The sequence below is a fragment of the Fundulus heteroclitus genome, unplaced genomic scaffold, assembly GCF_011125445.2.
Source record: "Fundulus heteroclitus isolate FHET01 unplaced genomic scaffold, MU-UCD_Fhet_4.1 scaffold_69, whole genome shotgun sequence".
Taxonomy (NCBI): domain Eukaryota; kingdom Metazoa; phylum Chordata; class Actinopteri; order Cyprinodontiformes; family Fundulidae; genus Fundulus; species Fundulus heteroclitus.
The window spans coordinates 1,717,183-1,744,784 of record NW_023397132.1 but is presented as its reverse complement, the minus strand read 5'-3'; the positions used below and the strand labels follow the sequence as shown (position 1 = coordinate 1,744,784).

General features: G+C 40.7%; 1 protein-coding gene across 1 annotated transcript in view; it reads left to right on the top strand.

The window, feature by feature from the left end:
* Positions 1 to 27,602, top strand: part of zmp:0000000660 (arf-GAP with Rho-GAP domain, ANK repeat and PH domain-containing protein 2) — a gene marked incomplete at its 5' end in the record, with an annotated part of 140,874 nt that overhangs the window by 29,696 nt on the left and 83,576 nt on the right. Inside the window, 2 exon segments of the mRNA XM_036133884.1 lie at positions 14,805 to 14,930; positions 26,956 to 27,068. Of these exon segments, the coding sequence (XP_035989777.1) occupies positions 14,805 to 14,930; positions 26,956 to 27,068 (239 nt within the window).

The following is a 27,602-nucleotide window of genomic DNA, read 5'->3' as shown; positions in this document are numbered from 1 at the left end:
ATGGAATGGTCTTAAAGTCTAAAGTTTTCATAGGGGAGAAAGTCACAGGGCACGCATAAATGATAGCATTTCTTTTTTTGTGTGTCCTGTCTGTCAGTGTGGCAATAAGAATTGTTTTCTAAAGAATATATAGTATTATTTAATACGAAATGTATAAAGTGACAGCTAAAGACAGTAACAGTGGTTTTCTGTATAGAAGTTAATCTGCAAGTACCTGAATCCAAGCACCTATAGGTTTTTGTGACAGTGCGCTTGTGTATGTAAGGTTTATCCATAAGAAACACGCTCAATAGTGGTTGTGAGGAGCCAAAGACCCGCGCCCCAGACCACCAAGGCAGATGCATGGGGAACCAGAACCCCAGATGCCTGAAGGGACCCCCAGAGCAAAGGTGCCCACAGGGGCCAACACAGAGCAACCTGCCTCCCCCATCCCAGGAAAGAGCAGATATGAGCCCCAGGAATCCCCCCACAGCAAAAACAGCGAAGCCCCCAGGAGACGCAGGGACGAGCCTGTGGGCTCCGCCGGCAGCCAGCTACGCTGGAGCAGATCCATTCATGGGCCCAGAGGCCCAGGGGTGCCCAGGCCCCAGGAACCAGCTGCCAGGAGAAAGCTGGGACCCGACCGAGCACCCGTCCCCAGACACCAGGGACCAACAATTCACCAGCAGGCCAAGGTGCCAGCCAGCGGAGGAGAGCAGCAGAGGAGAACAGGACCCGAGATGTCCCAGGAGAGGGGGCAGGTCAAACCCAACCTGACAAAAAGACAAACAGAAAACCACGTACAAAGTCACATTCACACGTTCCCATCCTAGTGCCCCTACATGCGAACACTTCTACAAAAAGTCACTACACACATGCTATTCTCCCAGGTCCAGACACTGGCACCCCAGAGGGGTATCCAGCCCCCGGACCCAGGAGATGAGCCCCAAAATTAAGATGAGGGGGAACAAACACAACCCAACCTACCTGGTCCATACTCCTGTCCTAAACCCCCACCCCATATTCAGTCCAGATGACCCACGGGCCAACCCTCCTGGAGACGGGGCCAACATGAACTGAATGGGCCAACCAACCAAAGTCCACCCCACAAACACTCATGTGCTACCTCCCCCACACCTTGCCCTCCAAACATTAACACCCCCCCCCCCCCCCCATTTTCCGGGGGAGAGCAAAAGCTCCAGCCCCAAGCCAACTCCCAGGACCCAACGCCCACCCCCAGCCAAGACTCCAACCAGGTGGCCCCCTCCTCCTCCAGGCAGGTGGTTTATGCCGATCGTTAATCCGAACGTCGTCCATCTAAACTCTTATTCTGATTATGTCATTCTGATTGGGGCACACTGCCCTGACTGTGCATGTGTGCCCTGTGTCTCTCACCCTGTAATGCAGGACGACCAACAGCATGTGTTTCTGAGCCTGTAAATTCATTAGTGAGTGCATGTAGTAGTAGTAATGTCTCTGTTGTTCTTAGAAGCTGGTGCCGGTCCATTCTGGGCATTCAGAAGACAGAGAAAAAAAAAGACAAACTTCCGCGTTTGTTTGCATGTAGTAATTTTCTGTTTCTTTTTGTTTGAATATGGTTTTTGATAAAGTTTTTTAAAAGTTTAAAAGTTAAAAACTTTTTTTTTTTTTTGCACAGACATTCAAGAACCACAGAACGGAAAGGTCTGTGGTTCTTGGGGAAATTTTAGGACTCTGTGCACGTCACGGTGCATGTATTCTGAATAAAACCTGGTGCATGTAAACCACATCATCAAATTAATTGATTTTGTGTTCATATAAACGATGTGTTTACATAAACATTTTTTTCTTTTTCAATCCAAATACATTTCAACCCAATCAAGGAATATTGCGAATGTAAACATAGCTATTCTTTTGTACCTCCACTCATCCACCCTGTATAAATCCATCCATCCATTCTATGTACATTCTGATCTGTGCCGGTTCCTTATTTTAGACGGTCACTGTAGAAAACCTAAACACTAATTCCTGGTAAACTATAATAGTTATACTCAAATAATGATGTTGATGATGATGAACTTTATTGTCCCAAAGCAAATTTGTCTTGGGTACAGACTTTGGCTGCTACATAGTCCAAACCATGGCTGTCACACTACATTCACAAATAAAAAGACTACAGTAGAAATTCCATTATAAGAAAAATGAATGCACAAAAGAAGCATGTCACATTACGAGGATTAGTTTGTTTATTCTGTTTTTTTAACTCGTGTCTTGGGGTTTGGTGTAGCTATGGTACATTTTATGCTCTATGTATCCCTGAAGTGATGCCATTAATAATGGCTAGACCATAGTTTTTTTTTTTTTTTTTTTTTTTGCCCAGGGTCAGTATTCAACCCAGTGGAGATGCGGGAGCGCAGAAAGTTGAAGGAAACAGAATAGCGGATGTATTCTACTGGTAGGACCTGGGAGAAAAACAGGCGAATATATATATATGATTCTGTAAAAGACCTTGAAACTAAAAGTGCAAGTTAGTCTTCTGCGACGGCTGGTGGCAAACACAATCTGTATTCTTGATATGTTAACAAGGCAGTCATGTTTTAAACTTGTTGTCACTACTGTGCAGGTTGGTACATGCACGGCACCATAACTGGTGCTTTTTTTTTTTTTTTTTTTTTTTGTTTCTTTGCCATGAATAGAAAACGAGGGCTATAAAAACCCGCAAATTTGAAGCGAGGGAGTTTTTAAGTTTAAAGGTTTCTCTCTTATGCCGCTGTCTCTGTCCTGCCTGCTCCCCCATCGCTCCTTTGTATTACCCACCTCCTGTTCGTGAGGCGCGGCACAGACGTGGCTTCTTTCTGATGGGTGTGTTCTGTTCGTGCACTTCCACACGGGGCCCATGATAAGAACGGATCAGATTAAAGGAGGCCGGGGCCAGGTGCAAGACTTTCTCTGGGACTGTATTTTACATAATGCATGCGGTGCATCTGTTTACACTCGCTGGCGCTGAGGCTGTTAGGGACTCACTAATTGCTAGCATGGGTCACCTGGTCACCAAGGAGATGGCAATTATCAGAGGTGTGCTGGAAGACACGCATGCAGAAAGGAGGACAAACTAATGCGCATTCATGTGTGTGAGAGTGTCCATACGAAATGTGTAGGATACACACCGTCTGGGCTCTCATTATAAGTCTGGAAGTTGTAGGGCATCATCGTTAACACACAGACAAATATGGTCCTAACCAGACTTTTGCTGTGGAGGCGGATGTCCAACTAAACTAACATACTGTAGCTGAGAAGCAGAACATGGGTCAGGGAACCTAAATGTTAGTCTGAACGATTGACTCCACTTTTGGCCTAGAGGGAGATGTTGCTTCAGGTGCAACTGTTAGTTGAGACTGAAAGAGTGATCTCAAGGAGGCAACTCCTAAAATAGATCCTAATCATAGGTCAGATAAAACGTTATGCACCCATCTCTTGTTTTACATTAAGGGGCATGTGTCATCTTTTTTTATTTTTTTTTTTTTACAATTTTCCACTTTGTTTATCTTCAGCCTTCTAGTTTATGATAATTATTTTCATTTTGTCATCAAAATCGAGACATTTGTGTGATTTTTTTTTTTTTTTTTTTTTTTTTTTTTTTTTTTAAAGCGTGAAAGCAAAAAAAACAAGCACAAGGCAGATGAAGAACGCAGCCAAGCACCGCCAGAGACACAAACATTGTGTTTCTGAAAGACAAATTTGACATCATATAGTTATTTCCATATAATACTTTTTTTTTTATACATCAGTAACAGTGATACCAAAGATGTTATATAGCAGGGCTGTCAAAAGAATCAATGTCTTGATATAATCTATACTAAAAAAATGAATTATTCAAAAATACAGATTTGAATAATGTATTTAAACTGAGCCATTCACATCTGCCCAAAACAGTCGAGTTTCAATGAACTGGCTGCAGCGTACAGGAGCTCCCAGTCTCCTTATTATATCTGATCACCTGACCAAAATAATGAACTGCTGGTGGAAGTTATTAATTATACCAACATGTGGAGAACAGCCAGAGGAAAACATGTGACCCTCTTTATAGACAAGATGAACATAGAAGCATTGGTCAGAGAAACTTTCCCAGGTAGACAAGAAAAGAAAAACAAAATGTTGAACTGTGCTACATGCTAAACTAGAAATGGCGGCTTTTAGCTGTACAGTTCTGCACCACGACACGCAATGCTCCGCTCTGAAATTTGACCTCATATTAAACATTCTTTAGTTTTTCATGCTTTTGTTGAAAGTTATTGAGTTGATTAAAAGATATTCAAAGTTTTTTACAATATTTCAATTGAGGTTAAACTTTAAATATAAGAGTCTTTGGTTCAATTATTTGAACATTCACCTCCAGAGGCGTCAGTGCCTCACCAGTCATAAACAGGGCTCTCAACTCTCACGCAATGACTGTGTGACACACGCATTTCCCGGACTGCGCTCACACTAGGGCTGGACGATATAGAAAAAAAAACAAAACATATGGATAAAATTTAAATCATATTGATCGATATTAATAATTCTCAACAAATTCAAAACATATTTTAAGTGCAGCCCTGATCATTTGATGCTGTTGCTTATCAAGCTATTTTTAGATGCAGAACACACAAAATTCAAACTCAACCATTTATTCAACCAACTTTTTACTAAAACTGCAAGTTTTTTAAAAAGTAAAAAGAACACGTGCTCTCTGAACACTTTGAAGGGGGGCAGAGCTTGGTGACGGCGCATTCCTGGGTCTGCCTTGTGATTGGTTCGGAGGATGTAGTGACTGTAATATTAACATACGGTTAGAATGCATAAGGAAGGAAAACTGTTGTTCTATTGAACTTTTTATTGACCCTTTTTTTCTACCATTGATATACGTCTATCGATCGATATATACCATTATTGGATTATCGTACACACACACACACACACACACACGCGACTCCTCACACAAATAAATACTAAGCCCATATGAGCAGTAGATGATCCGTTCACAGGTCTGTTCTTTCAGAGCTCAGTCTAAACCCCATCTTCTGCAGAGCTGTTTCCACTTCTTTCACAGCTTGTGGCCCTCAGTAAGTCCTGCTGCAGTTAGTGTTAACAGAGCAGCAGGACGAGTGATCAGAGTTCTAAATAATCTTGGTCTTAACTTTATTTGGTCATTATTTGTACGTTTGTTTCATTTGATCCATTCATGCGGGTCTATCTAGGTTTTCCAAGAATAAAGCAGACAGCTGGAATGGACTCAGGCAGGTGGAGTTTTGGTTGCAGCAGAAAACATTTCTGGAGATGAGCGACGATCAGAGCAAATAGTATTTTCTTACTCGTTGAGAAGGTGCAATATTGAGTGTTAATGTTGTGAATGGAGTTTAAACAGAAGTGATTCTCCTCATATTAGGCAGTCTCAGTATGTTGAAACAATCACGGGAGAACAGTTGTATTTTCTGTTTTAACCCACTAACTGAACAATAAAGTGTTGACACTCCTCTTTCACTTAACAAAAGCAAAACATCTCTACTTCCATGTCTAGTCGGCTAAAAATGACACGGAGTCGACTGGATCCGCTCTTCCTTGGGGGGTACAAATGAAAGCAAAACTCAAACCGCACCTTCCTTGTTAAAGATAATCAAGATTGATGCAAGTATAGCAGATCAGAACTAATCCATAACAAAAATTACAGAAATTCACACTTTCATTTTAAATGAAATCGTCCCCATTTGAAGGGATGAGATGGGTTTCCGCCAATGTACTCAGCAGTATGGTTGCTGGGAGAAGGCTGCTTCGTTTCACTGTACAAAGAAGTAGCAGTGCTGTGAGAAGATTAAGCTTCGCAGAGAACGCTGTCCAGATTCCCCCTGTTGACATTTCTCCACTGTTTTGTTGGACACATTGTCACATCAGACGCGGAGCTGTGGAAAGTGCTGTCTGCATTGTTCCGCTGCATGTGGGCCCCCCGAGCTTGCAGACGCACTCGTGAAAATTTTCATTAAACAGAAATTGAACTTTTCTTTTTTTTTTTTTTTTTCCTCTTTTTTTTCTGTCACTGGTGTTTGCAGCATTGTTTGGCAGGATCAGGGAACAATTCAATACCCACATGATGCCGTCCCAGCTGCACAGCTCTGTGTTGACAGAGAGAAGATAGAATGAAAGTAGACACACAGCAGCCAATATTGAGGACAAAACAGAGTTCAGACTTGTTCTGGAGTTTTAAAGAACTTCGCCTTGGGTTACAGCTGACTTTCTCAACCGGATAACAATTGCACACACGCTAGGTAACATAAGGACAGATATGGATTTTTGGAGTTGTTTGCAGTGGGGCATCGCTGTTTATGGTTGCATGTTAGGTTTTTCCACCATTCGGGTTTATCTTGTAAAAGATGTTTTCACAGCAAGAGCTCACTTCAGGGCTCCCTTCAAACGCCGCATACAGCTGTTAAGCAGACGCTTTCTTAAAACAAAATGATGACAAACATGCTCTTTTCCCAATCTCGTGACCCCCTGGGACAAGCAGAATGAGCCAGCAATAAGCAGTCAGACACCATGAAGAATTGTCACTTCTCAACAAAACTCCAAATTGGGCTTGTACACGGGGAAATATCGCCGCCGCCTGTCGTCTCAATGTGAATCATGCTCCCAGTTTGTGAAAAAAAGTAAAAATAGGAAAAGGCTCACCGGGTCCCCCTGGAATCGGTGAATAAAAAGCAGGCTGTCAGCCTGCTTATTCCAGAGCCACTCTGCAGTCCTTTCCCTTTGCAGCGGCTCATTTGTGACTCCGGTGTTAGGACTTCCACCAGATAGCGGAGCGTGGCCACTTCATTAGCTCCTTCTTTCAGCGTAAATGTGAGTGCAAGAACACAGTCCTCGGTGGCCCCCCCCCCCACCGCCCGCCCACACCTGCTCGCCTGAAAACACCCTGGGAGATGGTAGGAGCGTGTTCATTTGCATATTACCATCCCAGATTCTATTTAAGAAAGCCAATTGCTGCTCTCTAAGGCCGCGCGTCTTTGCATTTTAGGAACCCCTGAGGGTAGCCTCCATGATGGGCTCTATCCCTTACTGTCAAAGACTTCCGCTGTGTTGGTTTCTTATTTATTTTTAGGTTCATTTTTAGCTTAGTTGTGAGCCATGTATTCCCATGTGCAGACATGGAGAGGCCACATGGACTGTATGAAAAAAATGTGCGTGTTCTATATGTGTTGATGCTACTTCTCATAGCTAATTGTACTGCAGTAAAGTACCACAGTTGTTATTTAAATGACTAAAATCTGAAGTTGTTACCCTTGCAGCAAGAAGGTCACAGGTTTATATCGCAGCCTGGGGTCTTTCAACATTAAGTTTCTATGTTCTCCCAATGAATGCGTGGGTTCTGCCTTGTCCTCCTCCAACAGTTGGAAAAACATGAGTGTGAGGTTAATTGGTCTCTCCAAACCGCCTTTAGGTATGTGAGTGTGCGTGGTTTTCTGTCCTATATGTCTCTGTGTTGCCCTGTGACAGACTGGCGACCTGTACAGGTGTAACCCACCCCACCTCTCGCAGAGTGGTAAGCTGGTATAGACAAAGCATGGATGGATATATCTAGATTTGTATATTTTAGTGTGTTTATGGAAATGTGCATATTGATATGATAGTTGATGCCGTGCAGAAGTGTACATACTTACAAACCACATACCTACATTTCCTTTTAGTTAGTTTTATGTAATATAGCTTCTACATTGTAAGTCCTTAAAGTGTCTCACCAAAATGTCATTATCATTACATGATGACAATAAAGATTCTCAATTCTTGATTCAAACACTACTGCATATAAATAAGATTGAGACCGAGCCTCCTAAGGACCATAACGAGGCACCACTGGTATAGACCAACTTTAAGTGATCTGAAATCTTACGCTGTTATGTCGATTTATATATGTATTGTGAAGATATCCTGGTAGGTTGTAAGGTATAGAAACAGGGTAGGCAAGAAAAAGCTTTGCCTCAGTCTATTCCTTTTTTGGTAAATTGTGGGTTTGTTTATTGTTGTTCTTTTGTTTTTTCCTGTGATTAATGTGGACAATTTACCAAAATGAATGGATGGATGGATTGATTGATTGATTGATTGATTGATTGATTGATTGATTGATTGAAGTGGAAAGAACACATTGGATGGCTTTCTTTAGCCTACTTTACTGGGATAGTCTTCAATAAAATCTGGTACAAGCAAGTTTCTTTCTGAAGCCGCAAAATTAGTAAAGGGAGATTAATCTGAGCGTACATTCCAGCTGTTCTGGAAAGACTAAAGATGTTTGGTTACAATCATTATTTAACAAACAACATCACGAAGACCAAGGAACAGCAGACAGGTAAAAGATTAATGGATTTAATTAATACAACACTTTCTTGGTCACATGGACTACTCAAAACACTTTAAACCTTAAGCCACATTCACCCAGCCATGTGTTCTTGAGCCGCGCTTACAAACACACACGCACACATATATACACCCATACACAGATCAAGGCAACATGAGGGCTGGTACCATGCTCCTAGGAAGGAATCAAACCCACAATTATCAACCTTTTGAAAATGGTAGTAGTACGGCACAACTGCATACTAAGACTTGATCGTCCACCTAAACTCAAAGACCAGACACTCGTATCATTAATTTGTGAGACTGCCAAGAAGCCCAGGGTTACTCTAGAGGATCTATTGACAGAGCTGCTCATTAGTGATTAGTGGGAAACGGCAAACAACTGGGGAAAAAAAGTGTCCTTAAACGGGGAGCAAAATTGACCTTTTTGACCTACATGTGAAACATGTACTGTACAAGCACATTTGAAAACCTAAGTTTTAAATGGTGCTTTTACTTTAGTGCCTGATTAAGTGAATGTGTATACAGGCTAAAACGCTCAGTGAGTCGAGTAGATCACTTTTCTTGCCGCCTCACGCAGAAATGGTCGTTTTTACTTCTGGGACCATCGTTTTCGTCCTCTGCTGCGCTTTATCTCTGCTCCTCCTGCCTGGGTTGTCTGTTTGTGTCGTCGCTTACTGCATGTCTGCGTGTAAATGCACGAGTGCGAACAAGCTCCTCTGATTACCCCCGCTGTCCACTGCCCGTCGGAGCCCGCTTTGTAACTGAAGCCGTGGGCGAGCAGATGGCTAATTGAGCACTCTGTCATGTCACCTCCCTTCACAGGGGAGTGAGCCAATCAGCACGGGCCAGACTCCTCCACCGCTGCCCCCGCAGACAACACAGTCCCATCCTAACAGAGTCTAGCTTTAGGGGCCCAGAGGGGTTGTTAAGCATGCTCACAGAGAGAGCCTTGTTATAACTGATACAGCATCAAGCCACTGGCTTATTTACATTCTGTCAACCTGAGTGGCTGGAAACACTTGAGTTTGTGTGTGAATATACTACACTCACTTTTTCGTTGCTGTTTTATTGTTTAGAAACTAAGGTCTAATTCTTAACTGCTGTTAAAAAGCAGTTACCTCATGCTGGGTTTCCTCTGTTTTTGCTCCATTGTCATACTCATTTCAGATCCTTTAACAAAATAGCAGCAAATAACCATAATAACTTGAGTACATGCTATACTACTTTGATATAATTATTTAATTTAAAGCAAAAGAGTTATCCGCACAAACTTAAGCTTACAGAGAAATATAATTGCCAATCTTGTTAAGTCATGAATTAAATAGGATTGTCCATATTTGTTTTTGTTCAGTTTCTCTAGCCACTCCTGGCCTCACCTGACTGACCAGTAGAAGTCACATAACTAGAACCTCTCTGACAATACGAAGTATTGTCTTTGAATACAACCCATCTTCCCCCAATCTAAGGAACTAATAAAATAAAAATAGGTAAATTGAATATTTCCTTCTGGAAAGGGTTACAAAAACATTGTTGTCTTTTTAACCCCAGCACAGCCAGTGTTAGTCATTATTTACAAATGAAGAAAACAGAACAGGGATGAATGTCCCAGCAGTGGCCTCTGCCTATCAAAATTACTCATAGTCAATAATTTGGCTCATCCAGGAAGTTACAAAATAACCTGGAACAACATCTGAAACAGGCTTCACTTTCCTTGGTTAAGTTTATGGTTCATGATTTGACAATAAGAAAGAGACTGGTCCAACAGAGCTTCCATGGAAAGAGCTCAAAGTTGCAAACCACTGCTGACCAAAAAGAACAAAAAGACCCGTCTCACAATGCCACAAACATCCTGACGATACCAAAGACTTGGTGAAGTAGATTCAACAAGGTGTTGCATATCGACATGGAGGCATCACACAGTTGCTGTATTGTCGGTTACACATCCATAATACGAGCCTGTCTAATGGACTGAGATTTGGTAACTGTGGAGGCCTTTGGAGTGGACTGAACTTGTAATCTAGTTTAGGAAGCCAGGTGCACTCTGGTCATAAATGGACCAACATAGTCATCAGCAATACACACAGGTAGCCTGTGATGTTTAAACCATCCTCGACTGGTACTAAAGGGTCCGAACTGTGCCAGTAAATATTGCTTCCCTCAATTGCACCTCCACTATCAGCTGAAACAGTGTTTAAGTTGTTTACACCAAAATCAGAGCCTACTATCTCGATGTTCCAACTGAAGTCAAGACTTCAAACCAGACGTTTTTCTGGTATGTCATTGTCCAAATGTGGTAAGTTGCTTTGTGTCATAAGTTGATCGGCTCTTTATGCCAAGTGGTGTGGGAGTGTATATTCACCTGGTTTGACTTCAGCAGCTCAAGCTTCCATCGAGTCTAAATTCTTTTCAAGTAAGAGTAGCACTACATCAACATATTTTTTCTCAAGTAAAACTAAAAAGTAGTCAGCTAAGAAATTACCCAAGAGTAAAAAAGTAATCAGTAATAAGGCCACTTAAGTAGTTAGTAACTAATCATAACAGCTGATGATTTAATATTTTAAAATTATGTAATCAGACAGACAAAAATATAAGGTTATGTGAAAATTCTGGCATTTTAAAGGCATACTATGCAACATTTTTCAGTTAATTAATGTGTTCCATACCGTTTTGGATGATTAAATGAGTCATTTCAGGTCGAACAAAGGTTTTCTCGGCCGCCCTGGGGGTCTGTGGGGGAAATACCGCACTTGCAATTGCAGGAGCTCACGGCCCGCACACACAGAAGTCTCGCTTTACGGCGAGAACTCCATGTGTTTTTGCCCTGCCATTCACTATATGCACGCGCGAAAGCAACAACAAAGAACCGCGTGTTAACGTCAAATAAACATGCAAGCATATCGAGTTTTTTTATTATTATTATTATTATTATTATTATTATTAATATTATTTGGGTTTTTTTTATGTTGGCGAGACGCTACCGCGGCGGCCGTGGCGAGGCGGCGGCTGCGGCGGCGGCTGCGGCGGCGGCTGCGGCTTGGCGAGGCGGTAGCGTCTCGCCAACATAAAAAAAAAATATAAATAAAATAAAATAATAATATAATAATAATAATAATAATAAAACTGGCGAGGCGGCGGCTGCGGCTTGGCGAGGCGGTGGCGGTAGTAAAGTAAATAAAATATACAAAGAAAATATACAAAAAAAGTTCAGGCAGGAAAAACTTTTCTAGACCATTGTTTTCCAACATTAAACTTGAAAGCAATACAGCAGTTAATATACAGTATGTTAAAACATTGCAAAGTACTTCCAATGACAATATTTACCATTTACTGTACATTCATTTGACTTCCAAAATGGCTCAACGAGCTCAGCATATAGAAAATAGCATTGAAATAACAAAGAAGTCTAATGATAACATAAACTCTAGGCTTTTGTATCTCTGGGTCATTTTGATTAAAACAAGCATGTTCTTTATTCATGAAGTTACTTAAAGTAGGTAGAGAAGCCAGAAGTGTTACTCAAGAGTAGTGATACATGAGTAATAATATGACTCAAGTAAAAGTACAATGTACAGTGCAATAAAACTACTCCGAAAAATTATTTTTTCTGCAAAAAGATACTCAAGTGAATGTAACTGGTTAAATGTGACTACTTACTACCCACCTCTGAGTCCAACACAATAACTTTAGTGGCTAACATGAAGCAGAGGTACACTTGGAGCGGTAAAGCATTCAGTGCAAGACCCCATGACGTAGAGATTTTAATGCAATTTTTGTAATATTTAAAGCCACAGTGCAAAAGGTTGGGCAGTAACTCTGATTGACAAAGATGTAGTTCTGAAACTAAATTATGTAGACATAAGTCCTTCATTAATGCTTACATGTAAAAGTTGGCCATAATGATGACATGAAACTAAATTATTAGATTGTCTTTCATTAAATTATAGGCAAAATACATCCCCCTCGGGTGCTCCAACATGATCCGTCTTTTATAATCATATATTAAGAAGTGCTTTGCCGTAACTTTGTTCATAATATTGCTGTTAATTAATTTGACACGATGCATTCACACAGAGAACAAAGACGAGAGCCGTCTTGATAAACAAACAGATTGTTTCTCGGCGCCGAATGACATGAGGCCACGAGACGAGGCGTCTCGGGTGTCGTCGACGGGTGGAAACGTCGCTTCAATCAAAACTGGTTTCAATTAGTTATTTTACCTTGCCTGATGAGAGAGCTGGAGGTGCTCAAGATAAAATCTGTGAGATATTACCAGGGCTGCGGTAGAAAATTGGACCTCAGAATGAAAGCTAATTGAATTTGAGAACGATAAGGCTGAATGTGGGGAGCTCTTAAAGCCAGCAAGAAAGGATGAGTGAAGGGAGTTGAAATTAAGGAGGGCAATTTTTGCAACGCGTCTCAGACTGATGGACAAAGATGAGAGTAAAAGTCCTGTTTAAAAGATCAAGTTCTGCCTTTGCAAAAGTAGGACCAGGTGACAAAGTCATGACTAAATTAAATAGAACCTTGTATGATCACCTCTATGCTTCTTGTGATATAAAAGACAGTGTTGTGCAGCCTTTCTAAGGCCCAAGGGTAGGAAAAGAAAAAAAAAAAAAAAACGTCTCCACATGGAGGTCAGAGCTGTGGTTCAAGAACAGTAATCAGGAATCTGGTGGGATTCGCTGTTTTGCTTAAGGGTAAGTCAGGAGTGTGGAAACATAACAAGGCTGGTCCACAAACTCTGGGTTTATTTTTCTGTTGAAGGACATGAAACATGAAACAGGAAATTAAAACATTTTCTGCAAACTAAGGCTCAATAATCGTTGACAGGTCAACTCTTTCTGACCTGAGGATGGAACTATTCTGTAAACAGTTTTATCGTAACATGTCATTGAGTGAAAACTGATAAGGGCTAAAGGACAAGTTTGGTCACTTTGTCTGGGTGGCGTTAAAAAAAAGATTGGTATTGTGTTTGTTATAGCACCCTCTAGGGGTTTTGCCATTATAAATGATTTGTCCGTTGCTCGTGGCAAAAACGATTTAAAGCCAACCTCAGGTTTTCAAAACCACAGATTTCCAAATGTCGACCCCTCACAGATTTAGACCAACACGTTTTTGTATGTGAAGTGGTACTAACGTTGAGCTTTGGAGTTTCCCAGCCAAAGTCCCAAACTGAATCTGTCATAGAATGTGGTGAGAATAGAGTGATGACAAGTAGGCCTTCATACCTTAAAAACTTGGAGCTCATCAGCAAACAAATATGACCACAAAACAACAGCAGAGAAATGCTGGTCGGCTATTTTAGGAACGGTTTGACTGCTGCAATGCCAACAGAGAGCTTTGAATCGGTTCATAACGAGAGAGAGTGAGTGAGAGGGAGAGAGAAACTGTTTTGATGACTTCTGACATGCTTCCAGTTTGGTGATTTTATTTATTTTTTTATTTTTTGGATGGCTTCCTTCCTGCAACTGCCTTCTTTAAATCCCACCAAAAAATTCCTTGTTTCTGTAGCGAACACCTTTATAGTTATCTCTGAAGCACTGGTACTATTCCTCACTGCGTCGCCCTTTGGGTGTCCTGCAGCTACACAGGGGATTCTCTTAGCTTTCCTGACTAAATTGTTAAGAGCTCTTGATGACATTTTGGGCTTTCTTCCACGGCCAGGCAGGTTTGCAGCGGTTCCCTAAGGATTGAACTTTCTTATAACGCTACCAGCGGTGTCTCTTGGAATAATAAATCTTTTGCAAATCTTCTTATACCCAAAGTCCTTCAGGTGTAATGAAGTAATCTCCCCTCTGTTTTCCTGGAAGCTCCTTTGTCTTTTCCTAAGATTGCAGCTCACCTTAATCCCTTCATAGGTGGGGGTTATACCTGCACTTCACAGCTGAAGCAAATGAAGGATGGCTATTGACTTCCCAATGGCTTAATTATGGCCCAGGTCATACAGTTTAAAGGCAATTCTACCCAGTTGTATGGACATGTCTGCAAACTTCTGCTTTAAAACAAAATAGAAACTGTTTTCGGCAACTGTAATTGAGTTGAAGCTCGAAAAGTTCAAGTTGATTCAAACTCACTCTCTGAGAAATAAATATCTGGCTTCAACTATATAGCTGCAACGTTTTGTGGGTACATTTGCTGGTAAAGAGGCAAGTTTTGTTTTGCTGATCTTGTTTTCCTTTGCTTTTAAAGCTCTGAGTTCCTTTGGATTAAACCTCTGTGAAAATACGCTGTTTTGAAAAACTCACCTTCCATTTCCTTTTCAAAGAAATTCCTTTTCCCGTTCTTTTTGTTTTTTTTATTGAAGTGAGACGAGAACATACTAGACCATCATAAATATCCAAAGGAAACAAAAAAATATGAAAGATCAGAAACATTTCCACCAGCAAGTCAATGAAAGTGTAAATAAAAGGTGAACATTAAAACACTCTGACCTCAGCTCACCATCTCTCAAATGTGTCTCCCCGTAGATTTCCCAAGACTGGATCAGTGGTCAGAGAGCGCCTCTCTGTCTGACGTGTCCCTCTTCATGGACGGCTTTCTCTACGTCTCCTTCGGCCCCGCTAAGATGATGCTGGATGGACGTAGACGAGACGGTGAGTGCAAAAGCCATTTTTTTTTTTTTTTTAACCCGTGACATGTCCAATCAATGCGTCAAGCCATTTGTAAGCAATTTAAGCTGCATGCTTGTCAGAGGTCTCCTTTAGTTAAGCACTGGTCGATCAATCAGTGTCAGTCTTTCAGCTGTCAAACTGCCTGTTGTTTAATCTGCACAACAAACAGTCAAGTCAGAATGATCAATGGCGCTGTCTTTGGCTCTTTGGCATGGTTTCTGCTCGGTCTTCTGGGAGGCCTTTTCTGCCAACTGTACGCGAGACGCCTCTGTAGAGGCCCAAAATGAATTATGGTCTGCTGGGAACGAGGATCGAAGCGAATGAAAAGCAGTCGTTTTTGTTAAAGCTCCCATCCAAAATGCAACCGAGACGGAACTTTTCAACTCTCCTCCGTTTGGCCTGGAAAGCGGTGTGAAACTTTTAATCGGGGACCTCTCCCTGCCCATATTCCTCAGCTGCCTCGGCTGCTGCTGCTGCCGCACCTCCTGCCCGTGCAGCGTTCCCACATCTCCACACACCTGGAGCATTTTCTGGGACCCATGGGTAATTAGTAGAAGGAAGTCGCATTGGGCGCTCCCTCAGGGAAAGGTGGTTATTTGGTGGGTTGAGGAGTGGTATAAGGAATTGAAGGATGGAGGCTGAAGCGGTATCTGCCACTTGAACGAGCAGTCTCCTTCACACCAGGCACCAGGCATCAGTCTCTATTCCCATCACCCCACAGCCCCTCAGCTCTTATTGGTGGTGGAACATGCCAGCTAATGAACAGAGCTGAGGTCTGGGAAATTGCTTTTTACAGGGACTCGGGATAATTCTTAGCCAAGTATCTCTCGAAAATTTCATTATCTGTTAAAATGAAATTCATTTTAAGTTTGCCATTTAAAAGGTCATTCCAATTTGTTAAAACGTGGTGCTTCGTATTATAGTTTTTACCCATCATTTCCCTTGTCTGGGAAAATTTTGTGCTCAGGAAAGAACTGAAGTTTTATGTGAAGCCAGTTCTGGCTTTTCTTTTTTTTTAAGGTCAGATTCCTAAATGGAACAAATATTACTTGTAATAAAATGAAATTAGAATAAATCTGTTTTTGATGTTTAGGTTAACCTAAAATACAGTGCTGAATGTTGGCAGCTTAAAGTTTGTTTTTTATTATTTTTATCTCTCAAAGGACCAATAATACCATTTGAATAAAAGACAAATGCTTTGCCATTTACAGCCAACGCAATTTAAAAAACTGGGTACCACTTTACAAAAAGCCTCCATTTATAGATGGCTAATAAATGGTTTATTGCTATGTTAGTAATGAATCCATAAACAGCAGGTTTGCATAAGTGTTATGCATTAATCAAAGGCAATTTGTTGCCAAATAGTGAGCCTAATTGCTTTAAATATATATTGAATCTAAAGTTAACACCTTGTAAGCAACAACTGGTCAGTTTTGTATTTTACGCGCTCTTAACTAATGCATGATGCATATGTATGAGTGAGTTATAAAGTGGCTATAGATTAGTTAACATATCTATAAACTATTTATAGATATTTAAACCTTATTATCTATACTTCTACTTGAATAATAGACGTGAATACTTTTGACACCTGTGGTTTTATCTGAAGTATGAGGCCATGTAAGCATTTAAACACTAGGTTAAAAGTGTGTCCGAGATCGTCACTTTCCAAATATTAAGTTTGTTAAAATTCATTCTGCTCATAAGGCAGGAAATGCAATACAGGGACATATGACATGACAATTTAAGAATATGTTTATATTAAAGCCTAGATTTATTTATTTATTGATTTATTTAGATTTAAATCTATTATATTACGTGTTTCTTCTGACTGGTAGTGATATTGACATTTTTGGAGTGGCCAAGCCAGTCCTGACTTTGATCTGGGAAAAACTATTTGGAAGAAGCTAAAGATTGGGTCGCTGTCAAGACGACTCGACTGGAAAAATGAAATCTAAAACAGCAAATTAGCCAACTTATGAATATTTTTGGAGATAACTGTCAAAAAGCAGAAACAAATCTAACCTAACATTTGCTTTGCAAAAATAGAAAAGATTTAGATGCCAGAACAATTTAAACAACTCTGTCATCACTCTAGAATAAGCTTAGCTTCTGTTACAGTTTCCCATTTTATAAACCGTGACCAATGGAAAGCTTTGTGTCGCGCAGGTCTGAAGAAGAGGGAATTAGGGATGATGTTGGGGGGCATCGAGTCCTTGAAGTATGTGTGTTGGTTTTGATGAGCTCCCACTTTGATCAGTGCATGTGTATTGACATCAGAGTTGGGGAATTCAGTGTTCAGTTGCGTTGGGATGTTTGCCAAGGCATCCCTCTGATTTATTTCCATGCTTAACGACCAACTGACCATCTGAGAATTTAATTTCAGTGCTCGAGGAGAGCCCCAAGTAGTCTGATCATGCTTTGGTCAATTAATTAGAAAGTAGATTAGGTACCGTCAACTGAAAGTGAATTTCAGTCTCAAGCATCCGGCACACTGAACTGAGTGAATAATATATGATCAGATTAAGTAATGTTATTATTGACTCCTTGCTATGATATTTAATTTGCAGTTCTGCAAATGCTCTTGCAGTCGCACACATGCTGTGGACATTGCGTGCGAGAGCCGTAAGGCTAAGGAGGTCATTTGTTTTTCCTTTGTCACGATGAAATTATGCATGCTGCAGTGTTAAAGGTATACTAATGTGGAGCATTAGTCACCCAAGGCAGTGCGTTTTTCCACACCGTACAAAACTATACAGCAGGACCCATTCTAATGTGGTTCTGAGTTATCCATTTTACCACATACATCATAAGGTTTAATCATATATGTATGCATGGCATATATGGCACACCAGAGGTCTGACTGGAGTCACGATGTCTATGAAAGTATTTCTGCTTTTTCTTTTACATTTCTGCAACCACAAACTTCAGTGTGTTTTTATTGGGATCTTACATGATTGACCAACAGCAAGTACTGCATAAAAGGGAAGTGGAGGTAGAATGATACTTGGGTTTTATAAACGTAACAACAATAAGATAACAACAATCTAATGAGGGTGATGTTCATTTGTCTTTTCCCCCACCCAAGTCAACATTTTCTAAAACCACCGGATGAGGAATTTACAAAGTAAAGAGAGTCATAATTTCCTTTTTTCCAGTCTTGGAATTTTGCTTTAAGGTTGCTTTTTGCATGACGCACGTACGTTCCACGCAGAAATGAGACGTGCATGCACGACGTCCACAGCATTAATGCTCCATGCGTTTTTTCCTCTGAAGTTACGCTACTCTCCTGGACTTTAGAGGGCAGCGTTGTGGTCCTTAGCCAAGTGTACTACACCCCCACTACATGTAGAAGTAGAAAACACAGTTGTTTCCAACATTTTAAAACCTCTTACCTTGTTCCAAGAGTGACGTTGATTCCTGTCCAGGAATTGTTAACAATTTGTTTATCACTGTGATCTTTTTTGGGCCGAATCATAAAGATGTCTGTTTCCGAACCTCCACCAGAAGAGGCATTTGCTCGTCCGCCATGTTTTTTCTGCGCAGGACTGTCTGCGTAGTTAGGAATTTTTCTAGGTGTGCGGAACAGAAACATTAGGCTGCATAGAGGGGCATGTTAGCAAAAATGACCTAATATGGCCTTGCTTACCTTGTGGATGCATCAAGCATACCCAGGCTTTAGGGTTTTATCTGTGGACCATACTAACACATGAATATAATATGTTCTAAAACATTCAAATGTGGGTCTGGCTATGTGTTTAACATTGTTACCCTGCTAGAAACTGTGAACTTCTGCTCTAGTCTAAAGTCTTTTTAGAGTCCTTTGCCTTTAAAAAGGTTTCTTCCAGGATTGCTGTGTGGTTGTCCATCCTTTCCTGCAGAAGAATAGCACTCCGCAGCATTTTGCTGCCACCGTACATTTCAGTGTGTGTTTGTGGTGATGTGCAGTTTTAGTTTTCCTCCAATCATTATGTTTTCACACAATGGCCAACTGGCGCAGTTTTGGTGTGACCTGACCACCGTCTACCACATGTTTGCCATGCTCTATGAATGGTTTGTGGAAAGCTGCATCAATTACTTTTTTTTTTTCTTCAAAGGGTTTTCTTACAACCATGTTTGTAGAGGCCAGATTCGTGGCATCTGCAACCAATAGTTGTTTTAGAAGGATTCTTGCAACTAAGTTGATTATCTGCAGCTCCTCCAGAGTCACCATCTAGACATGCAAGCAGCTTGTCTTCAAACATAGACCATTCCTTTTTGGGGACTTTACTTTTATTTTTCAATTGGCGTGTTTGAAACAAGTTGCAACGGCATACGTCTACTTTGTTAAAGACCGTTCTGTGCACTTTTGTGCTTTTACTACCCCTTGCATCTGAAGGAACTCCTGTGAAGGTTCAACCTATTAAAAAAGATGTTATTTCATGTATTATAGAAGACTTTGCTTCTGTGCACAACGAGCACTTTAACCGCAACTGCTGAAAAATTCAGAGGGGTCGGAGTGGAAAAAAAAAAACTTGATGTGTTCCAACTTCGTCAATGAAAAGGGGAAACAGCCTGGGTTGCATGAGCACAGACGAATGAGGTATTTTTGAATGCACTACAGAAGGCTGTTGGCTTCACAGGCTAATGGTTTGATGGTCTACAGATGTGCCTATGTCCTTAATAATTCATAGAGCTTGAACAGGACTTAATGAAAGCACTGCACTAAGGTGCCATAAACTATTTCTTTATTTTATTTGGAGACAACTCAGGCTAGTTTTTGGTGTATTTATAGCACAGACGCTTCTGACAAAAAACTTTATAAATGCTCCAAACTGACATACATTTGATGTGGATGAGCGAGGGAACTATTTTTCTTGTCTTTTTAGTAAAAAAAACACACAATGTACTGCTCTAAACGTGTTTTTTTTGTTTTTTTACGTTGACCTCAGCAGTAGAGGCAGTTGATTCCTGCCACAGTACATCGGACGGTGAAAAGGACCTGAATCATAGTTAGGACTGTCTCTTGCCTTCGTGCATTCCAGTCTTTGTGCTGGCGTGAATTTGGGGAGGTAAAGAACGACGGCTTGGAGATTGCTGTCTGATATGGTGACTGGCACCCAGGAAATGGAACGCATAATTTCTGATTAGTTTTGTCTTTTCCTCATCAGCGCGGCCCTGTCGTCGTCTGCCGCCATTACTCACTCGTGTTAGTGGAGACGCTGAGGGACAAGAGGGCGTGTGGAGCAAAATTATGTTTTATTGAGCCCGTATGAACAATTCAATTGCCTTTTTCTTCATTTTTGAAAACTTAAGCGTGGTCTTCCGTAATGAGGCAAATCTTCTTTGTAACTTCAGATTTACCTTTCAAAGTGGGAGTGATTTTTACTGTCTTACATCACCTTGTAAAATTAGTTATCGGCCTTTGGCTGCACTTCCAGTTGTACAGGAGGGCTTTACAGGCATGTCTTTGCTGGCTTTGCACATCTGGAGACTAAAATCTTTGCGTAGTCCTCTCTCTGATAACAGTTTAATCTCTGTCAAATAAGATAAAGGGTGTCTATAAACATCAATTTTCAGGTCTTGCCACAGATTCTCAACTAGATGCAGGTGTTTAATTGGACCTGATGGTTCTAACACATGATGATGCTTCAATTTGAGCTGTTCCTTTGAAGCTTTGTTTGCAAATTTAGGATCATCGTCCTCCTGGAAACCAAACCTTGTTTCCAGTTTTAAGTCTTTTGCAGCATCTAACAGCTTTTCTTCCCCTATTGACCTGTGTTTATCTCCATCCATCTTCCATCAATTCTGATCAGCTTCTCTGAGCTACATGAAGGCCAGCGTTGCAACAGCATGATGCCGCCATGGCCATATTTCACCATTGGGCTGGTGGGTTCAGGGTTATGTGTAATGTTATCTTGATCATGGCACCTTTTTTTTCTTTTCAGAAATGGCCAATACGCTGTAAAGGCTACTTTGTCACAGTTATAAATTGCAGTTGTCGCATCAAGAATGCTATGCAAGATCAGCAAAGGCTGAGATCTAGATTTATAACCTTACCCTGTTTTTAAAAGTCTCCACAGCTACATCCCTGACCCGCCTGCTGTTTTCCTTGGTTTTCATGATGCCTTGTGTTCACTAATATTCTCCACAAACCTCCTAGGTCTCCATATAACAGTTGTATCCATACTGAGAGTAATGGACTCTATTTACCCCTTAGGTTAATTAACGAAATAGGTCCCACCGAAATGTATCAAGGGGGATCAGAGTAAAGGGGGTCGATTGCAAGTGCCTAACTTTTCAGAGTTTCATCCATGAATAAAGTCCAAACATGTTGCCTTCTCCTTCCCCTGCACAATTATGTCCATATTTATGTTGATCTATATGAAGCTGTAGTAACGTGCATGTAACTTTCATTCGTTTTGGACTGTGTAATTGACTGACTGAGTGGTATTGTAGCCTGAAATACATGACAGATAAAGATTTTCATTTTTGCTTCTTTAACACATCTTATGTCACATTTGTCCATCACTCATTGTAATGAAGTAGGCTCTAATTCAGGCACATATACTTTCCTCACATCCCTTCAGAATTCCCGATTTCCATTTCTAGCCACCCATGACAAGCTGTCCACCAGATGTCTTCATTGCGGATATTTTAGGCTGATGGTGAGATGGCCAGAAGATTGGCAAAGGCGGCTGACGTGGGAGTCAAAAAAAAAAAGAAACTAAGGCACAGCCTTCCCATTGTGATGTGTGCTGAAGTGGATGTCCGTGCCATGTCGATGAAAAGTTCAGGAAGACGATAGGAAGTGTTTCAAAAGCAGTCAAAAAGCTTCAAATGGATCTGGTTTTCTTTTATACCGATGAAACAAATACCTAGTCAGGATCGGGATCCAGTCAACCTGTTCATCTTGCACATTTGGAGCATTTATTGCTTTTTGATGAAAAAGGATCAGTGCATAAAGCGGGAAAAGAGATTCCACATTGTACATTACAAGGCCCTCCTTCCTTGGTTTGGAAACTATGCAGGGAGCTATCTTGGCATGCATGCTAATTGGCCCGCGTTATCTGGTGGAGGCACGTACCTCAGCTGGCTTCAACGAGTGCCATCTCTTGTGGCTGGTTATGGACTCCCGCGGAGTTTGGCTGGGCCACGGGGCCGCTGCTCTGTGTGTGGGGTGGGGGAGCCGGTGGAACAGCTGGCAATGGACGCAGCTGCTTGATTGTAAATCAAGCACTATTGTTCACTCATATTTCGGTGGTTCTTGTGCTGAAGCTACTGGTATCCTTCCCGCTAGCAAGGAGAAAAAAAAGAGTCGCAGAAAAGTGCGACAGAAGGATGCTCAATATCGGCAGCTTTCTGATGAAGCCGGTTTCCTGGTGGAAAGTGTTGAAGGGATCTAAAGCCATTAACCGCCATGAGAGGAAAAGTCTTTTGCCAAACTTTTTAAACACCGTTTAAAAGGGGGTTTATTGAACAGTTTGAAACTCTTTTTCTTTTTCCACATGCACAGTCATTTGCATTTGGAACAGCAGTTTCACACAACACACTCCACATCTAATGGCACCTCCGGTGAAGCTCTGTAAAGAGCGTTTAAATGAACTATTCTTTCATGACAGCAGCATAATGTGGCATGAAATGTATAGCTGCACATTCTATTAACAGTGGACTTTAGTGATTCTTCTTTCTTGCCTCCCTCACCATCCTCTTCAGTGTTCCATGAGTTGTCATCCAGGCTTGTTTTGTCACAGTTTCAGTTCTGTTCAACCGTTTTAATTATCGCTCTCTTTTTTAGGTATAAACACATTTTGATGTGTAGCCTTTTACTTGCAAAAGTTGCCAAACCGATCAAGACCAAAACACAGCTACCATTCTATCATCTTTCTATCATCTTGTCTTTAATTCAGTTCAATTAAGTTTTTGTTGCTCCAGTTCCCAACCTCTCATCTCAAGGTGAGTTCTATCGAACGATACAGACAGACTGGTTAAAAGGTCTTCTATCAAAGGAAACCCAGCAGACAGCATTGAATCATTGACTCGCAGCATTTACTTCTCCTGAAAGAGCATGTAGGCACGGTGGAGGCGCATTGTGTCATTGACTTTGCAGCAATCCCTCATACTGAGATTGCATGTAGCGACAGTGGAGAAGAAATCTCCCCTTTAACAGGAAGAACCCTCCAGCACAACCGGACTCAGTGTGGACGACCATCTGCTACGACCGACTGTTTGAGAAGAAAATACCCCATACCCAAAAAGAACACAGAAGCATTGGACCAGGAGTACTTTCTATGCGAGAGAAAACTAAAACGGTAATGGCAGAACTAGCTGCTTTAGTGGCTGCACCTAGAGAAAATGTAGATAAGCTCTGAGATAGTTTTCAAGTCTAGAGAAGTGTGGCTTTGTACAAGGAATGTGACAGCTGCAGCTCATGTTCTGGATACAGCTTTGTGTTGTGGCTCTTGAATTTCTGACCCTGGAAGCAGTCTACAACGTGTTTGAATCTCTCTGAATCTCTTGTATGGGCTTTGTTTCACAAAGCTTTCAAAGCAGCAGTTATCCCTGCTGCATTAAATCTTTGCTTTGCCGCATTTTTTCCTTCCATTCAACTTTTCATCAATGTGCTATTTGTCATTGTGTAGACCACAAAAACTATTCTGTGATAAAATAGCTTTTACTTCTCTTAAATAATATTCATCATATTCATTCATGCACAATATTAATCAAATATTCATTCTAATTTATTGAAGTCCACCTGAAATGGGACCTTTTTAGATAAAACAAATCTATCTACTGATGGCACATAACTACACATGCAAAAAACTGAAACATACATTCTTTACGACAAACATTCTTTAAAAGTGTAAAGTGTATGAAATGTCCTAAATAAGCCATTTTAAATATTGATTTCTATACATTTTGAGTCTTCTGCAAGAGAGTCTGTCCCCTTAGATGAACAGAATGGTGACTTTTGCACAGCCTTGTGTTTTTTAGGGTTTGCGGCTTGTTATAATCACGGTTAGTAACTCAGAACAGTGGAGTTTTCTTCAGTTATTGATGTTTCGCAATTCCCTGAAATAGGACAAGGAATACAAAATGATGGCGTAGCGCAAAACAAAAACTCCACCATCTCGTCTCGGAAGCGATGGACATGACATTTTCTGCGAAACCTCGGTGATTCAGGGGCACATTTGAAACCAAAGTGAAATGTCTTTTCATCTTTTCTGTCACCAAGACAACACTATATCCTTCCAGACAGATCAGAGTGGTAATAGCTTTAAATACCACACTTTGTCTCCGTCTGTCCCACACTGGCACATTAAACCCCGACACGCACAGTGGGTAAATGAAGACGATGCCTCTGCAGCTGCTGGAGTTATCTTTTTCTTCAACTGAAGTGGGGTCAGTGAGAGGGTATTTATTTAAATGCCAAGTGAGAGAAAGAGGGGAAAAAATCATTATGTAGCTTTTTTTTCCTTTATTTTTTTGCTAAATCGTTGTCCAAATAACTTTCCTTATAAAGAGAACACAAAGATAAAGTGAGAAACAGCTGTAAAGAGCTGCAGCGTGAGGGTGAATAGAGCAAAACTGACATCCTCCTTTTCCGTGTTTATCACTTCCTTTTTTTTTCCCCATCCTACATCCAGTTGTCGACACTTCCTTTTTTTATTGGAACTATATCTGTTCCTTCAGAAGCATCATACGCGGTTGGCAGAGGAACGCACAATTAGCATATTCATGAGATGAATACGCTGGAAACTTTGGAGTTGTAAGCGACGGGGGGTTGTGGGGTGGGAAGCTGTTTGTATGCGTGTGTTTGTTGCAGAAAAATGAAAAAAAAAAAAAAAAAAAGCCAACCCAGATGACATGGTGACTTTGAAAATCCAAAATTAGGTATGTTTTCATGAACTTCATGCTCATTGGCTATGTAAATCGCACAGTCAGGCAGTCATAAAACACAACGTTGTGGGTTTTTCTGCCTTTCCGGTGACTTGATATTTGTAGATCGAAAACCGCTCGCTGCTCGCAGTTTCTTTGGAACGTGTCGTGTCTGTCTGGTCGTGTGTCTTCATATGATAACCACATTAAAACGCGTGGACTGTCGTATCCTCATTAATGCTCATCTAGTCCAACATGTGGGTTTTAACAGCTAAAAGTTTATTGAAATAATTCCCAAATATTTTCCAATTAATTTTAGAACCGATGGGAGTCTAAGTGCCAGGCTTCGTTGAGCTGACATTTAATTAGGATACAGTTTTTTTTTCTCTTTAGCTTTCAATTAGTTTTAGCTTAAAATTACCGATATTGTTTTTTTTTTTTGTATGTTTTTTTTTTTTTTGGTTTACATGAATTCGACTGGCTTGGGTTTTGATTAGAACTATGTGGCTTACACCCCTATGACTGTTTCACCTTTCGACATGGCAATTCTAAACTTTTATTGGGTTTTATTTAATAGACTAACATAGGGTAGTGTATAATTCTGAAGTGGAGTAAAAAAGCTACATCGTTTTCCTGCCTTTTTATAATTAAAAAAAGGGTCCACACAAAATACTTATGCAGCTTTGTTTTAAAATTACAGTGGGTAAGCTACGAGATGCATGTCTTTTAAGCAGCCAAAACAAGCTGGATACCATAGTAGATAGCCCAACGAATTAATTAGCAAATATCTGTTGCATACTTGTTTTGCCACCTGAAGAACAGGGTAGTAAAAGAGCAATATTCTGCTCAAAAAGACATGTTAAAGTGATAACCATGTTTAGCAAATACGTATACTATATGTCTGCCTAATTCTGTGTCTCAGCTTCTAAATAATTATTAGATCTGCAATAATTGTTAGGATTTGAGCAGCTATGAAAAAAAAAATCATTATTTTCTGTTCTAAAGAAAAGCAGTCAGACCATGTTTTACTTTGTTTGGTATTTGAGTGTTTATTTTTCTTATTCAAGGTTATCATACAGTACGGGTCTCACATCATCTCAAGCCTAGTTCTCCGATACGCCAAAAGGGCCAATTCATGAGTGGAAGATAAAGCACAGTGTCTGATCTCTGAAGTTTTATATAAGTTCTTATTAGTACATTACCACCTTGAAAAGAGTAAAAAAAAAAAAAAAAAAAAGTCATAATCTTTTTTTATTCTTAGCAATACCAACAAATACTTTTTCATGCCCTCTTTATGAGAGATAATAGAACCTTGGTATATGAGGGTTTGACTACGCTGCTCCAGATATGTTTCTAAATGGATATTTTTTGAGTTGGGAAGCAGTAATGCCAAAAAGCATCACTGAATCATCCAGAACTGGCGAGTCGGCTGAAATATCAATGAGATTATTAACGCATTGCAGTACAAGGATGGGATTTCATTGTTTACTTTCTCCTCCTTGTTGTTGACGCTTTATTGTGCTCGGGAGGAAGTCTTGCAGATGATTAAACCTTCTACAGCCAGTGCCTTTGTTGTGTTTCTACTAAATATTCAGAACATTAGAAGGCACAAAGAAGCTGAAGTGCAAAATGTTTTTTCACCCCAACATCTTAATCGATGATTACACAGTTTTCCTTGAACAAAAATGTTCTCACCTTATCATGGAAGCTTCCTTTCCGTATGGACAAGAAAGGTGCAAAGGCAAGAAAATATATACATTTTTTATTTTATTTTTTTTCCACAAAATATGAGCATTATTGTGAAAACATGTTAACAATGGTTTGTTTAAAAGTTTTTGTGTTGGTTATCAAACAGACACCAGGACCATCCAGGTGACTCACTGAAATGGAGTGCACCATTAAATGACTTTGTGCTTATAATGGTGGGTTAAGAGCAGGCATAATGCAATATAAGTGAGTACTTAGAGCTGAATGTTACTGAATGATTCAGCTCACTGTAACTAATAAAATATTGCAACACTGACCAAGATTTTTTTTTTACTTTATGATTTGGTTTTCTTTTTAAATAAGTCTTTTCAACATGAACAGTGTCCCCTTTGCATCTAATATAATGTTTATGATGCTTCGGTTTGGGTTCTGTGTGTTTCAGACATGGCACGGCGCTGGTGTACGTTGGAGGGCGGCTTCCTGAGTTATTACGAGAACGAGCGAAGCCCGTCGGCCATCGGAAGGGTAGATGTCACTGAAGTGGTCAGCCTGGCTGTCAGTAACTCAGAAACTATGACTGGAGCTGGGTATGAACACACACTCAAACAGATATGAAAATGTGTCCCAAACCTACATGAATATGCTTTTATTTAAAAAGATCTTCTAAGGCGTCTGTGGTTTGCATCTAACCATATAAAAATGCAAAGGGTGAAAATAGGCTTAGCATACACCCCCACTACGATTTGGTTAAATGTCCCTCAGCAGGTTGCACCTTTTTGTGGCCATTAGTGATCTGGTACATATCTGGCTGCTGGCATGACCACTGTTCTTGGCCGGGGTGGTTCAGTTTAGTTTGATTGGTTTGCAATCTGGGACACAGAATTTTTAGCTGTCTTTCTCCAAATGTTCACCTTGGGGCTTTGGAAGGATACCCCAGAAGCTTGACATTAGCCTCCTTCATCAGTCTGAAACCGGTTCTGTTCTGATGTGTGTGGGTTCCGATGACCTGCCAAGAACACCCCAGGTACGTCCCATTTTCCACCATCTACCTGCTAAAATGAGTTAAAGTGGGAGACTTTTAGACGCCGA